Source organism: Nestor notabilis, unplaced genomic scaffold (genome assembly GCF_000696875.1).
Source record: "Nestor notabilis isolate BGI_N333 unplaced genomic scaffold, ASM69687v1 scaffold14233, whole genome shotgun sequence".
NCBI classification, from domain to species: Eukaryota; Metazoa; Chordata; class Aves; order Psittaciformes; family Psittacidae; genus Nestor; species Nestor notabilis.
The window spans coordinates 1-16763 of NW_009920678.1; the positions used below are offsets into that span (position 1 = coordinate 1).

Below are 16763 nucleotides of genomic sequence, written 5' to 3' on the forward strand. Positions count from 1 at the left end.
GAGGGAGGCGGCTGAGGGAGCGGGCGGCCCCGGTGCGGGTCTTGCTCCTGAGCGAGAAGGTGTTGGTCTGGTTCGATCACCTCATCCCCCCTACGCGGATGAAGGAGCCGCTGATGAGCGGAGCCGGTGTCACTGTGGGCTCGCAGCAACCGGCCGCCCGTGCCAGATGAAGGTTTCGTACCATGAACTTGAGTTTACTTCAGAGGTTCCTGGCACAGTTTAGCTTCTGTTAGTGATCTTTCACGGGCCCTTCAGAAGGAGACACGGAGCTTACGGGCTGCAAACTAAAGGCAGCTTCTTGCGGTGTGCGGTATTTCTGCAGGAACACTCGGTGCACAGCTGAGGAGGTGCACTGAGTGGGACATGGAATAGCTTAGTGTGGTGTTTGTGGTGGAAGGAAAGGATAAAATAGGCACTCTTTCTCTGCCAGAGTAAATGAAAACGTGTTCATTTTTCTTCAAAATTGTGTAAAATGAGCTGATTTTCTGCTTGTGGAAGACTTGCTGTCCTGAGGCTGTTCTTTTAACGCACCAGATGTATCCAGTTCTGGGTTTTGACGTGGCTGATGGGTTGTAGTCCTGAGAAAACTAGAAATGAAACCTCATGTGAGGTTCATCAAAAAAAGTGATATGCAGCAATTAGAGCAAATTAGAGCATTAGGATGCCAGAAAGTTTCCTCCGTGTATACATTGCCATGTTGAAAATCGTCTTACTCTTTCATGTCACTAATGTGTGAGCAAACTTTCATGTTTAATAAAAAGTGGAAATAGTTGGTGAGCTTAAAAGTTAATGAAGTTAGTAAAACCTCAGTTGGTTTCATAAAAACACCAGAGTTATGCTTTTTAAAATTAACACACTGGTGCATGAAATACTTTAAAACTTGAACTCATGTAGCTAAGAAAATTCGTGGGTGTAAGACAGCTCCAACACATTGGTTGACTGCTGTTGGTACTTACTTTGAGCACAGTAATTTTGGTGGGATCTGTGTGTGTGGTTAGTGACCTTGCAGAAACAGGAAGGAATAAATGTGGCTGCAACTACTGAATTTCTAGGAGTACCGAAAGATGATGAAAACTGGGGCCTGCAGCCACAAAGCAGAGCAGTGGGGCTGCCAGCAGGTTGATTTTTATGTGATACAGCACTGAGGTAGCAGGCTAACAAGTAGGTCTGGTAACGCTGGTGCAGAAGTGGCCATGGGGTTTATGTTTAATGATCAAATAATAATAGGTACATTCACTTGTGGGATGCACTTTGTTCTATTATCAATAGTGTTGTAGAGAGATTCTTTTCCATTTTACCTGCCATGCTTGTTTGTGCTCCCTGTAAGCTTTTCAAAGCCTGTGCTTTAGGATGCTGGCAGTCTGGCAAGTGTCAAAGGTAGAGAGAGTTGGCAATTGCGGTGATGCTTGTGTGTGTGTGTAAAAAGGTTGAAGCAATTGCGGTGATGCTTGTGTGTGTGTGTAAAAAGGTTGAAAGCCACTGTTAAAACAGCACCTGCAGGCAGGGGTGTATCTTGCAGTACGCACTGAGGATGAAACCCTGGCTGGGCCCAAGCCTTATTTTAAGTTTACTTAAATAAGCTTACTCTGAGAAGTTGGCTGCATTGCTGTGGCCAAGGAAGAAATTCTTCACCTCCTTTCCTTGGAGAATAAGTGGAACATCATTTCAGTGCAAGCTTGAACTTGTCCCCTGTTTTAGCTACGTTACAAGCTGCCTTACCACTTGAACAGCCACATTGTAAATGTACTCTTAAGAGACTTATTTGCAGGATAAACAGTTGTTCTTCATTCCCACATGTGTTTTAGATATGTATAATTGTCTGGTGATGCTTCACATTCTAATTGGAGTAGGCCTGGGAGTGGTATGCCAGGTGTGAGCTGTCAGTGACTATTTACTGCTAGGTAGGAAATATCTGAAAAGAGGAACTATGGAAAGTTGAGTGGCTGAAAGTAAAATTTCTTCAGTTTCAGTTTTATGTATCTTAGTAGAAAGAGAAATTTTGGTCTTTACATTGACTTATTTTCAACATGCTTTTCTTTTTGTGAATATGCCTGCATCTGTATAGATGTAGGATGTGTTAAGGATGTGATTATTTATATGTATATACTTTCCCTTTACTCTTTTTAAGGCATGCGAGATCAAGAAACTATGTTTCAGAATCTGAAGTGTGCAAACTGGAGTCCATACCCTTGGATTTTGGCGATTACCATCCACTAAAGCCTATTACAGTGAGTTTCTTCTTGTGCTTTTGGAAAATTGAATGTGAATTTAAACTGTTTGTGTTCCTCTCTTTACTTCTGTTTCTTTCAAATTAAAATGCTTTGAAGCTGGTGGTAGTACTAGCGAAGTTGCTTTCTATGTTAGTGGCTTATTATTTTAGAGGCATCAAGGTTTATTCTGTTTGTCCTTTACAGAAATTTGCTGGTGCTTTTATGGGTCAAAACAGGCTCCTTCTGACAAATACAGCATTCCAACTTGTGGGTTTTCTTGGTTGCATTAAATGCTGAATAATGGATAAGTTAAAATCAAATTGTTGCATTACAAATAACCTGCATAATTACCTGATGTAAGATTTGGTTTTGGGTTAACTTCCAGTCAGCTGTATGCTTTAAAACATTTATCATTTCTTTAATGTATGAGAGGCTTTTAAAACTATGGATGTACAAAAAAAATCCAGCTTCATAGAGATGATAGTTACGTGGTAATGAATGATAAATGGACAGCACCTTCTACTCAGGAAGGTCAGCAGGGGGACAAGGCGGAGGTCTTAAGAATGGATTTGATGTTCCAGGCTTGAATATTGTACAATAAAGTAAAGATGAGACTAGCAGAGCAAATCAAATAGCAAGAAGGAAGTTGGAGGAGAGGGTCAAACCCAATAAAATAGAGGAGGGGTGCTAGAAAGAAATTTAGGGTGGTTGGTCTTATAGTTCTTTAGACGTAGAATTGGAAGGGGAAAAAAAAAGTAATGGAAATGCTATCAAAGAGTGCCTCCAGATTCAGAGGAAAGGAGATGCTACAGTTTAAATGCCGATGCTCATTCTATAGTTGGTTTGGGTTGTTCTTGCTTTACTGCAACAGCACAGTTAATGTAGCGCATATTTTGATGATTTTTTAATAAAAAATTAATAAAAAATTTTAATAAAAAAACAAAAAGGGGGAAGAGAAAGCCTTTTTATTTAATAGTTCTGAACTTCTCTTTTAGGTTACTGAATCCAAGACCAAGAAAATGAACCGGAAAGGAAGCACTTCTTCTACATCCTCCTCCTCTTCCAGTTCTATGCTGGATCCCTTGAGCAGTGTACTGGATGGTACCGATCCCTTGTCATTGTTTGCAGCAGCTGCAGATCCTGTGACTACTACTGCGACCATGGTAACACTGGAGGCAGTGATCTCCACTGAACAAAATAACCCCTCCCCAAAAACAAAACCACAAAGCCAACCTTGGATAAAATATATTTGTATCGCCAATTAGGAGGTTAATGCAAATAGGAAATGTACTTTATTAATAGAATAACATATTCTTTTTTCTTTACCTCTTTTTGTGGCTGATGTTGATATATTTACTTAAATATGGATTTTTTTTTTTTTAATATTGTAACTTTTGGAAGGATCAGTTGTCACCTGAAACATGAAGTTGACCTTTTTCAGCCCTCTCTTTTTTTTTCCCAGATTTGTATTTAACATTTGTACTCATACTCCCCTCATAGGATAGCACACGAAAGAAATGGGATAAAGATGACAGCTCAGCAGTAGGAAGTGACTTTGAACCATGGTCAAGCAAACGTGGTGAAATCCTTGCTAGATACACGACAACAGAGAAACTCTCTATTGTAAGTGGCAGCTTCTCCAGTTTTATTTATTCGAACTAAACCTTTAATGGATTTTGGTTGTTGCTGTTTTGTAATTATTTAATGACTAAATGCTGTTCCTCTAAATTTCAATTTTAATGTTGTAGAAAGCTATACCACAATTCTCACTTAAAATAATTGTTCTGGAGCCAAGTCCAAAGGTCTGTTCATACTTAGAAACCATCACTTTGTCTTTTTGTGTAACAACACAAATCACTTCTGGTCTTATATCTTCTTCTAAATCATTAGAGGCTTCATTAGCAGTGTAATTACCCTGTGCATTCTTGGAGTGTTAGTGAGTACATGTTTTATAAAATAAGTCTGCTTTTTTCTGTTTCTTTACAGAATCTGTACATGGGATCTGAAAAAGGTAAGCAGTTTCTCTCACAGAAACAAATTTTGCTTGGGGAAGGGTACAGTGACAGGTTTGCGGTCAAGTGTACTTGAAAAGTGTTTTTCTGTCCTCCCCCATTCTGACATGTGGTTGGATCTATGTTTTTTGTGAATGAGATTTCTGCTGGGTTTTTACTTAAAATAGTTATTGAAAATAAAACACCCAGCCACCTTGTCTTGTATTCCTGTAGGCTGATGAATTTGTGATTATGTGTTGTGGAAGGAAATGGAATTCATTGCCTTCCACTATAGCTTAAAACTTTCGTTTAAAGTTTTGAAGTTCATCTTTATCAACTCTTCTGCTTGCTGGAAGGGAAAGCAAACAAGTCCCTTGGGAACGTGTTCAGTTATTCTCTTTAAATGAAAGTGGAATGGTTTTAGCTGTATGCTGAGTGTTCAAAAAAGAACCAAATGTTAAATATTTTATCATGTTTTCTAGGAAAGCAAAGCTGGCCTTAGTAGTTATAGCTGATTGCATAATAAATCAGAATTTTTATATATGATTAAACATGCAGCACTTCAGCTTCTGCAAAAGTATGAAATACTTTTTTGGAATGAGAATGGTCAAACACTGAAACAGGATGACCAGGAAGAGCATGACATCTCTGTCCTTAGATATTGTTAAACTGATTGGATGTCACCCTATGCAACCTGTTAAAACTTCAAAATCAAACCTGCTTTGAGGAGGAGAGTTGGACACAGACCTCTGTAGGGCTTTTCTAGTCTAAATTATCCTATGGTTCTACCCAGTGGTTCTTTCCTTACCAGCAAAAGTTGCAAGAAAATCCATTTATATCCAGTGTTGCTTACTTGCCATTCTCTGTTCAAAGTGAATGACCTGTAGGTATGTTTAAATGTGTGTCCTCAGGAATAGTCACCAAATGAATCAAACCACTTGTCTTCTGGCATGGAAGCTGACTAGTTGTCTGAGTCTGTCAAGCTTCTTCAGGTTTGTTTCCCTTTAGACGTCCAAGTAAAGAAACTCAAACATACAATTCTTTACAGGAAAAGCTACAACTACTGGCTCAGCAGTTTCTGAAAAAGTGAGGACAAGGTTAGAAGAACTGGATGATCTGGAAGAGGTGAGATAGTTTTCTGATCCAATTACATCACCATTTAAAAAGTGAAGTAAATTTGTGAAATAAAAATTTTTCATTAAACCTTTTAAAAAGGTCCTGATTCTGCATGTGTTTATGCAGTATTTAGATAAATATATAATTTTCATGGGACTTCTGTAGTAACTTCAATCCTTATTGCTGCAGAATTCAGGCAGAGTCATATTTTTGTATCACTAGAAACTGTGATTTGAAAATTATCTTGATGTACCAGTGTTGCTTTACCTTGGTTCTGTGTACGGTCTGTAGCTGCTATCAAACTTTGTGAAGCCTAATGTTTTAACATCTAATAATTTCATTTGCTATTGTTGCAGAAGCTGCATGGTGTTTACCTGAGATTAAAGTTACATTTATGTGCTTGATAGAAATACCGAGTACTCAAGTTATTTCTCAACCTGCAGTATTTTCCTGTACAAAGATGAGATGTTCCATAACTTACTTTACTAAAACCTAAATCTGTGGGGTACTTCTAGAGGTGTTTTGGGTACTGGTACTGTGAAACTGCTGCTTCTTGACTAACCTCAGGTTGCCTGAGCCAGCAGAGTTCTAATACTTGCATATCACAAAGGATTGGGTTATTTTAGTAGAAAAATGAAGAACCTGTATCATAAGGATGTATGTAACCTTTTGTGAAACTAATTGCATTTGCGTTTTGTCTCTTCATCTGTGATTGTTCTGCTGATGGTTGGGTTGTTTCTAGATTCTCAGGTATTATGAAATCTATTCTGTAGTACAGCTTAATAAACTGATCAAAACTAGTCCTGAAGCTAGTTTTTTATGTCACTCTTATTTCTACTGAAGACTGTTCCAGAAACACCTTCTGATTTTTCTAAATGCATTTTTAGTTACTTTGTTCCTGTGTCAGTTTGGTTCTAAAGCTTAAACAATTATTTCTGCTTCTGGGTTTAACTAGTTTATGTTTGCTGTGTAATCTTTTTATAAGGTCTGTAAGGTCTTTGGGAAGACAGGTTATAAGAGTACTCTGGTACTGAGCATGAAATGAAGATGGTCTCCCTCTCTTGCTAATTAGGCTTATTTTTAATTGCCAGGGCTCACAGAAAGAGCTGTTGAATTTGACGCAGCAGGATTACATGAACCGAATTGAAGAACTGAACCAGTCTTTAAAGGATGCTTGGTCATCTGATCAGAAAGTAAAAGCTCTGAAAATAGTCATCCAGGTCAGTTTTACATTTTCTGTATGAAACTGGTGCACTTGGTGGTGATGTCTTGTGCCATTTCTTTCTTGGGGAAAGAAGGTTTTCTAATACTTTTCTATTGCTTTATTCTGTTCTTCACTGAAACCAGTTTCTTTGAGTTTTATGACTTCTGACAACAATATGGATTTTCAAGTTCGTTGTCACGTATTGATTTTGACTAGGGTATGGGAATGGAATTCTCATAAAGAGAGTGGCCAAATGACAGATGTGTAAAATTTCCCTGGTTAGGGATAACTAGAGTAAATAACGTGGTGATACCAACTCTTTCTACGGCACGTAATTTCCTTTCCTCTCCTTTTCCCCTTCTAGCCCCTTGCTCCCCACCCCAAGTAATAACAGAATGGCTTTTTGAATGTCATTATTCTCCCCATGCAGAGTTACTAAGGCAACTGAATAATCTGATTTAGGACCCTAGCAAGCTACAGAAAACAACTCCAGATTGTTAAAGCGTGTGCATGGTTGTTTTTTTCTTTTTTAAACTTGTCCACAGTCTTCCTCTGGCTTATTTGGGGTGATGGGCTCTGAGGGGGGCAGGGGGAAATAGGACCATTAAATGCTCTTTTTGTTTAGCTTGGCCTTTAAAAAAAGCCAGAGGCAGAGTGCATCAGAGGACAGATGAGATAATGACATCCTTGAAAGCTGTAAAACTGATGTAATGCTCATAGGCATCAAGTGGTGTTATATAAAGTCAGGATTTTTTTTCTTTTGTCATGCTGCATACTCATTTGAAAACTGTTTACAGTAATTTCAGCTTAAATTGTGGTAAAGATAATAAAGGAAATGAACCATAAAGTAAATGAGATCAAAAAATTTTATGTGACCCAGGGTGACTAATGTTCTATTGTAATACTATGAAAAACACTAATACTGTAAAATACTAAAAAATCCATATATAACATTTTGAAGTGTGAATATTTTAGTGAAAGAGAATAGAATATGAAAAGTCTTTGGATGAAAAGGGACATGGATGTACTGTATTTAGAGTGCATTAGTAAGTGTATATGTATAGGCTGTCTGACATGCAGTGACAATCTGTAAATTAATATATTCTATGTTAATTAATGTAATATGCAGTCATATGTTCTTTTGCAAATGATTTCACAAACGATTTTGAAATAATGTAGTTTCTAAGATGGGATTCAGTGCTTCCTTTTAGGAAAGTAGCATCAAAATGCCACATGTTTCTCTCTTAAGTGTTGTGTATATTGTTCACTTTGCACTTGAACTTCATGCTGCAGATGCTCATCATTAATTGAAAGACTGGGTAAGAATGAAATAGGTATTTGGGTAATTAACATGAATAAAAAGTCATAAAGGACAATAATTCAAGACTTACAAGGCAGGATAGGGTGGAAACATGACTGAACTTTTCTTGTTGTGGTTCTGCCTAGTAAATAACATACGTTTAAGAACGTTATATCCTCTGAAAGAACTAAGCAGTTTTCTTGACATCAGGCTGTGATTATATGCACAAGCTATGATTAGCATTACCTACTGGTTAGTGTGTTACAAGAGGGGTAAGTTTGGCCTTTGATTGTTATTTTCTGAAATGTATGCTGGGCTGGAAAAAGCAATTTTGATTTGAATGCCAGAATTATCTTGATTTAAGAACTAACAATGAAATTACACAGATCTTTCATTTGGACATTGAGGATGAAGCTGTCATTCTATATGCAGGAGTTTTATAGAACTTGAAGTGCAGAATGATTTCTGGTTATTAAGGCAGAGTGTGAATAGCTGCTGAGAGAATAGAGAGCTTTAGCTGGAACTCAAGGTGGGGAAAAGAGAATTTGTAACCTTTGCAAGAAAGGGCAGGCAAATCAGGAGGACTACAAGGATGTTGTGAGGTTATGCAGGGAGAAAATTAGAAGGGGCAAAGCCCAACTAGAGCTTAATCTGGCTATTGCTGTAAAGGACAGTAAAAATGTTTCCATAAGCACATCAGCAACAAAAGGAGGGCTTAGGAGAATCTCAATTTTTTATTGGATGCAGGGAAACATAGTGACAATGGTTGAGGAGAAGGCTGAAGTACTTAAAGCCTTCTTTGCCCCAGTCTTTAATGGTAAGACCAGTTGATCTCTGGGTACCAGGGGACAGGGAGCAGAATGAAGCACTTAGTATCTAAGGGGAAATGGTCAGAAACCTGCTACACTGCTTAGACATACACAAGTCTATGGGGCTGGATGAGATCCTCTCAAGGGGACAGAGGGAGCTGGTGGAAGTGCTCACTGAGCCACTGTCAAATGTTCATCAGCAGTCCCAGCTCACCAGTTGACTGGAGGTTAGCAGATGTGACACTCAGCTGCAAGAAGGGCTGGAAGGAGGATCCTGGGAACTACAGGCCTGGCAGCCTGACCTTGGTGCTGGGGAAGGTTACAGAGCAGATCATCTTGAGTGCCATCACATGGCATGTGCAGGACAACCAGGTGGTCAGACCCAGTGAGCATGGGTTTATGAAAGGCAGGTCCTGTTTGACGTAACCTCATCTCCTTCTAGGACAAGATGGCCCGCTTAGTGGATGAGGGAAAGGGCTGTGGATGTTGTCTACTAAGATTTTGGTAAAGCCTTTGACACTGTTTCCTACTGCATTCTTGGCTTGGACAGGTGTACTGTGCTGGGCAAAAAGCTGTCTGGATGGCCAACCGCAAAGAGTGGTGTTAATGGAGTTTAATCCAGTTGGTGGCCAGTCACAAGTGGTGTTCCCTGGGGCTCAGAACTGGGGCCAGTTCTGTTCAATACCTTTCTCAGTGATCTGGACGAGGGGATCAAGTGCACACTCAGGAATTTTGCAGATGACACCAAGTTGGGTGGGAATGTTGATCTGCTTGAGGGTAGGAAGGTTCTACAGAGGCATCTGGACAGGCTGGATTGTTGGGCTGAGGCTGGTTGTATGAGGCTGCATCTCAAACACTGTGTTCAGTTTTGGGCCCTTCACTACAAGACCAAGCTTGAGGTGCTGGAAGGCACCGAAGCTGGTGAAGAGTCTAGAGAACAAGTCTTATGAGGAGCAGCTGTGGGAACTGGGGTTGTTTAGTTTGGAGAAAAGGAGGCTCAGGGAAGACCTGATTGCGCTCTGCAACTACCTGAAAGGAGGTTGTAGCGAGGTGGGGGTTGGTCTCTTCTTGCAGGTAACAAGCGACAGGACAAGAGGAATTGCCCTCAAGTTGCACCAGGGGAGGTTTAGATTGGATATTAGGAAAAACTTCTTCACCAGAAGGGTTGTCAAGTATTAGAACAGGCTGCCCAGGGAGCGGGTGGGGTCACCATCCCTGGGGGTGTAGCTGCAGCACTCAGGGACATGGTTTAGTGGTGGACTTGGCAGTGCTGGGTTAACAGTTGGACAAGATGATCTTAGAGGGTTTTTTCCAACCTAAACGATTCTATGATTCCTCAAGTGCCTTTTTACCATATACTTTACTTGTCAAGAAGGAATAAGCTTCTTAGAGTAAGCTGAAGTAAGTTGATTATGTGAGCTCCAAGAAAAGTGGTAATTAAGGGTTCATGGTACATGTAGGTCCCAAACAGCTACTGAGTTATCTTTCTTTGAAGATGACTGACTTACATGCAGTAGGGGATATTCTGCTTTCATTGTAAGATGTGAATGCTTTTGCCTGTCTTTCTGGTGCGCTCACTTTTAAGTTCCCCCTGATGAATAAAGCAAAAAGGCTAAGTGTGCCCCCCGTTTAAGCATGTTCAAATGTCATTATGTTCTTGTTTAAACTAAGCAGTCTTGTGGGGTATAGGATTGCTTCCTGGATTTCTTGGAATGCAATGAAAACTGGGATCTTTATTCCACTGAGGTCAAAGAACTGTTTTCTGACGAAGGAGAGAGAAAGGACAGAGATCACAGAGAATACTGCACTATCTGGTTTTAAAGAGAGATCAGAGAAGACTCATGGTCAAAGGCTGCATTTAGCTCAAGTAGAGGAGGAGGTGGATTTCTCTCTCCTGTCAATCATTTGCCTGTTTTCTTCAGGTGGAAGTTGATTTTTTGTGAAGAAACTTCTGCCAAAGTCTTTGACTCCAGTTTAGTCAGCAGTTTGTGCACCATCTGGGAAAGCAAAGTATCATTTCATTAAATATCTTTAAAATGTCTTCATTCCTCAGTGTGTACTTTGAATTCATATCATAGATGGACATGTTCCTACCTGGACTTAACATACAGCAATACTAGAACTAGGAGGGCCAATATATTTTCAAATATGACTTTGTACCAGCCACCATTATAGTCTGAATGCCATGATGATGTTGGGTGCCTGTGGGTGGTCACTGATTACAGATACCTCCCTGGAGCTGACTGTGGATCAGCTGGCCTGTTTCCAGGGTGTTTGAACACAAACACATGTTGAAAAGTTCATTAGCTAAACTATTAAAATTGTTTCTTAATTTAGTCCATACGAAATTTTGTGGTTGATACGGTGCTTAGGGAGATGCTGAGTAACTGAAAAAAAAAAAAACCCTCAAGAACTTGTTTTAGAAAAGAAGTGCCTTTTTATGCTGCTTTTGGAAGAGGATTCGTCTTGTCTGAACAAAAGCACAGATCTGCATGGTCAGCTGAAATTCTGCATTGTAGATTACCTTGCGTAACGAAAAACCAGATCTGTGTCTTGCTCTGCTGAAAATGAAGAATAACCTGAAAAATACGAGTACCATGATGTTAGGGGTGGTTCTTCTTTTTGCTGGATAGTTTGTGTTGGTTCTTTCTATCTGTAGATACGCATCTGTTGTGGTCAATCTGGAGTAAAAACACAAACTTGCATTGCCCTCTAAAAATGTTTCTGTTCTGTTTTTGTTTTTCTTCTTCTAGTGTTCAAAGCTTCTTTCAGACACGACAGTAATCCAGTTCTATCCAAGTAAATTTGTTTTAATTACAGATATCCTTGATACTTTTGGTAAGTATCTCTTGTGCCAGACTTACTGCATGATTGTTAAAAAAGTGAAATTATTTCTTGTAATGTTACAAACCATCAAAGATATCTGAAAATTACTGAAATGACTCTGGTTTATGGAATATTTCCAACATAAACATTTAGACACTAGTGGTATAAACATGGTATGTAATGGTTCAAAAACTATGAGTGAATTCTTTAGAATAAAAATACCTCATTTTATAGTTCTACGCTTTATGTATTAGTGAATATCTGGAAGAAAAATGATCTCTGCATTTTGAAATTTAAAACACACTGTTGCTGTTATGAAAATATTTTGGGTTTGGCAGCCTATTGACTTAGTATTTCGTTCTGTTTATATTTGAAGAATAGAAGCTGGGAAGTTTTCCTTAGCTCAATAGGGACTATGAAGTGATCAGAATATCTGAAAAAAACCTGGGTTTTTTTAAATCTATTTTAATCATTTTTAAATGATCCTTTAAGAGAAATTGTCATCCACTTCATATGATTGTCTTGATTTTCTGCCATGTTATGGAAAAGATTTACGATGGCATTCCAAGTTGAAGGATATTTTAATGTTTAGCAGGATATGCTATGACATAGATCCAGTTGATTTTTCAGGCCTTGCTTCCTCTTTGTGCTCTTTCCTACTTACCACAAGTTGCTGATGATAACATAATACCCAAGCTCGACAAAGGCAGGACACCAGCTGTCATTTCCTGGCCAGGGAGAAATCTGACCTGTGCTACCTCTGCGCTTAAAGGGAGCCAGATCATTTCATTTTATTTCTTGTAGCGTGCAAACTGCTAAATTCAGACTTAACGCTGCAGCGTCACTAGAGGGCAGCACAATGTTAGTGTTCTGGGAAGCTTTTTTCCAGCTGATTTTAGTGTATGTTGGAGAGGGAACCTTTGTGTCAACATTTTGTGTTTTACAGTTTGTTAGTTTGTTATGAATGATATTTTTTTATTTTAAAACCAGGGAAACTGGTGTATGAAAGGATCCTGTCAATGTGCATGGACAACCGTGTCTCCTTGCCAGGTAACTTGATGTTTGCTTCTGCTGTGCTCCTGGAAAAAATCATGTCTGAACTAACCTCTGAAAGGTTAAGCAGGACCCATCTACTGTATCTCCCGTGGGAAAAGGTCTGTTTTGAACCTAGTAATTTTTAGTTTTTATCAGAGTAAAATCCACTACTTATAGCTTCCACCATGTACCATTCATAACCTTGTTCATGCAGGCTTACATTGTAACTGTGAAGAGTATACTTTAGGTGTAATAAAATGTGCTTATGGCTTTGAGGTTACTAAACGTAAACTGGGTCTTCCCTAGACTCAAAATTGGAAAGAGTGAGTGATATATAAGTAGAGGGAGAATTAAACATGAATGGCCAAATTAGATGAAGGAAGACCATTTTCTTTTTTTCTTAGCATATGCTCTTTTCTAAAAGAGCTGCATTTTAGTACCTTAAAGTTAATGGTACAAATTTAACAAAGCTGAGAATCTCAGATTTTGGTAAATAGATCATTTTGTTGCTACACTGGAAACTTGATAATTTTGCTTTAATTAGGGCAGGTTTTTGGAAGAAGCTGCAGGCTGTCATTGAGTTGGTGATCACTTTTCTAGGATAGCCTAATCTTTCTAATTTGGGCCCTTTCTATTTTTTCAGTTGAAGTTCCAACACAATGTAAAAGTTTAATCTGACATTTACAGTACAAATGTGTATGGAAGAACCTCTTTAGGAAGGTCCTATATCCAAAGATATATTCCATGGAAACACAAGCATTTTCTTGCAATTTGGAGTGTATTAAGTGCGTGTCCTTGAAACATTCTTACTTTGTTGCTGGCAATTCAACAGTAGCATTAGGTTGTAGTTAAATCCGTAGGATCTGAGCCAGAAGCTTGTAATCAACAAATACATACATTTGAAATAAACATGCAGAAAATATTTATGATAAATTTGTTTGTTGCAGATCTGAGAGACTGTTCTGACAGACATTAATGAAGGCAGACAGTTCCCATAGCATGTCACGATTAGTGGGGACAGCTACCTCCATTCTGGAGACCTGAGCACATGCTGCAGCTACAGAGCTGCCAGAGGCATTGCTGGTGGGAACTTCCCAAGCAGCTGTAGAAGTGGGAGGGAGAAGGAAAATCTGTGCTGTGCTGGCTGTGTACAGCAGTGTGAACCCCCGGCGATTTCAGGCCCAACCTCCATGCTCATCCCTTGGGAATCATGTGAAACAAAGTTGGACAAGAACTCTTGTGGCCCTAGATGAGGAAGATCATCTTCCTGTACTCAGTCAGCATCTAGTGTGTGGCTTCGCTAGTCTTGGAAGTTAGAAACTGTTGTGTGGAGCTGGAGCTTCTCCTCTGTCTGGGGGCAGGGTTGGGAGAGCACTGGTATTTTCGAACTGTTTCCCAAACAGTTTGTGAACAGATACTCACAGCAGAAGCTGCTTGCCTGGCTTTATCATTGACAGAAGAGGGACCCATCCTTCCCAACCATCTTGCCTCAGACCTGGGTTGATCCCAAGAAGTCTATTTTTGCCTTCTGCTCCAGGCAATCTAGAGAAAGAGGAGGCAGTTGCTGTGCAACTGCGTGCCCCCCTGACCAGAGCACTGCCCCCCAACCCATCTGTTCCACCCCAGGGTGGCAGCTTTTTCCTGCTGGCAGCTGACACAAATACTCCCAGAGCTTGTGAGGAGAGAACTCTGCTGCAGTGTTACAGGTTTAGGGTACAAAAATAAGTGCTTTGTCAGTTTAATATTTCCTAATTCTTGCAATATAGTTTTAAATAACATTCTTTAAAATTATATTAGGCTTTTAAAGTAAAGAATTTGAGTGCTTAAATCTCTTTTATGTGTATGCATTTGGTATAGATTTATATAGCTGTATTTGTCACAAATTCCCTGTATTTTTTCTTACATTTTCTCCTTTTGAGGGGAGCAGAGGTTAGATTCCTAAGTAGCAAATCTGAGATTAGCTTCTAGTGCTCAACTTCAGCTTCTGACAAGTTAATGCAAGATGGAACCTCTACTAACCTATTCTTGCCGTCTGTGTACTCAGCACTTACTGCTGCAGGGCAGAGCTGAGAAGCAAACATGTTGCTAGTTTATTATGGTGTGCCTGATTTCTTGGTGAAAGGAAAGAGAATACAGCTTTAAACCTAGACTGAAAAGTAACTTGTTTCCAGAAAGAATGTAACCATTTCTGGGCTTTTGGTTTTTTTCCCCCCAGATAATTTTTCTCCAGAGAGCGTGAATGACACAGCCAAAGAAACTTGCTTAAACTGGTTTTTCAAGATTGCTTCCATCAGAGAACTCATTCCCAGATTGTATCCTTGTCAAATTAGACTCTTGGAATGTTTGTAGGTTTTTCATAGACTTTCCCTAAAATGAACATGTCTGTTTCAATGAAATCCACAACATCTGATGTTTATACTGAGTTTGTTTTGTTTGTTTCAGGCTGTATGTTTTGAATTTAAATTTGAGTCATGTTTCCTAGTAGACTCAATGCTGAGCTATTGGTAGTATGGCTGTCAAAGAAGAGATGATATGTGAAACTTCTGAAAGAATAAAAATCTAGATAAATCATAAAAATCAACAGTATGGTGAGATTAATTATGGAAAGCCTTGAAATAGTTGATTCAATATGTATTTGGTATGTAAGTTTGTTTTTGTGTTTTTATATGGCATGCATCTTAGTTTTGTTCCTTAACTTGGCTTCATTTTAGTTACGTGGAAGCAGCAATACTGAAGTGCAATAAGTTCCTGTCAAAAATGTAAGAGTAAATGTTAAGTATGGGAAGGAAGAGAATGGGCAGGCTTATAAACTAATCTCAGGAGTTAAGCATGCAAGTTCTGTGATTAATGGTAGATAGGGTCTCAACAGGTCTGAGAAGAAGCAGTCCTGAGGGGCTTTGGAATGCTAAGTGAGAATGCTATGGAAAAATTCAAGGTGAACTGTAATACAATATGAAATGCAGTAGTGCTTTGCAGTTTTGGAGTATAGGTATAATTGTGACATCAGGAGTTTGCAAATTAAAAACCAGTGACTTCAGATGGTGGAGGGGGAAGCAAGATTGCTGAGATGAGGAGTGGGGGAAAAAGACAGGATACAAAACTGAAAGGAAAATACTGATACGTCATATTGCTAAAGGCAGAGTTGGAGAAACAATTTAGGAGCTATCTATTATCTATTAACTGCTATCTATTGAAAATCTTGGTATAAGCTTCCTATGTTGCCAAACAGTGTCAGTTGCTGAGCTGAGAATGTTCCTTCACCTGTAATCCTCCTTTTTCAGTTACATTTTGAAATGACTGTTGTAAGCCAAATTGCTACTATAGTGACAACTCTATTATCCCTAAAAAGCTGTTCTTTTACTGGAATTGATGGGCCTCATCTGCAGGCACTGGTACAGCTCTGTCAAAAAGGACCTGTGGGAAAATGAGACATAGAAGGAGGTCTGCCAGTTCTGCATTAAGTGGCTGCTTTCTTCTCATTGAATTACAGCCCGTCTATAGCTCTGCTGTTCCTCCAAAACAGAGGAAGTTTTTCAGTTGTGCTTGTCTTTAGGAGCCAAGCATCCAACCTGGCTATCTGCAGTAGTCCTAATGGCAAACACTGCTACTTGGATATAGGATATGTGTTACTATACACGTAAAATTTTACTTCTGAAATACATTTTTGTGCTAATATGCTGCTGCTTTGGTAGACGTTTCTATAACTTAGACTCAGTTGTCAATCTACAAGGCAGCTACTGACGTTATCTCTCAGTGATGTCATTCTGTTATCGACTGTTAAATCTCATTTTCATTTCTGCAAAATCTTAACAGGGGGATTTCGGAATGTCTCCCACGGTTAACATCTATGATTAGAGGAATTGGAGATCCACTGGTTGCAGTCTATGCAAGAGCATACCTTTGCAGGGTAAGCTATCATTTACACTTCAGATCTGTCTCGAAGATTTGCAGTTAACTCCTGCAGTTACCTTAACAGTTCAACCAAGATAAACCTACTTGAGAAGAGACCCTAAAGTGATTCAAGAAGTCATCAATACTGGAAAAATAATTGTGAAATACTTCTTTGAAATAGTTGCAAAGAACTCAACTATGATTGGAAAATGGTAGGGCTGCTAATTAGCAATACTTGATACACTATTCAGGGGTGTCCATGTGAATTCCTGCATCTGCAAGTAATGGCTAACCTCTGGTTTACTCTGATAGATGAGCTGCTTAGTCTGTTTGAATCTTGAAATACAATGATGCATTTTTGTTGTAGCCTCATCATTCCTG

General features: G+C 39.2%; 1 protein-coding gene across 1 annotated transcript in view; it reads left to right on the forward strand.

The window, feature by feature from the left end:
• The first annotated feature begins 2135 nt into the window (after nt 1–2135).
• LOC104402815 (chromosome unknown open reading frame, human C16orf62) overlaps nt 2136–16763 on the forward strand; it is a 52670-nt gene continuing 38042 nt past the window's right edge. The window contains exons 1-11 of the mRNA XM_010010795.1: nt 2136–2228; nt 3206–3373; nt 3711–3833; nt 4197–4221; nt 5250–5326; nt 6409–6537; nt 11384–11468; nt 12447–12506; nt 14707–14803; nt 15203–15250; nt 16305–16398. Coding sequence (XP_010009097.1) covers nt 3230–3373; nt 3711–3833; nt 4197–4221; nt 5250–5326; nt 6409–6537; nt 11384–11468; nt 12447–12506; nt 14707–14803; nt 15203–15250; nt 16305–16398 — 882 coding nt within the window. The 5' untranslated portion in view covers nt 2136–2228; nt 3206–3229. The remainder of the gene's footprint in view (nt 2229–3205; nt 3374–3710; nt 3834–4196; nt 4222–5249; nt 5327–6408; nt 6538–11383; nt 11469–12446; nt 12507–14706; nt 14804–15202; nt 15251–16304; nt 16399–16763) is intronic.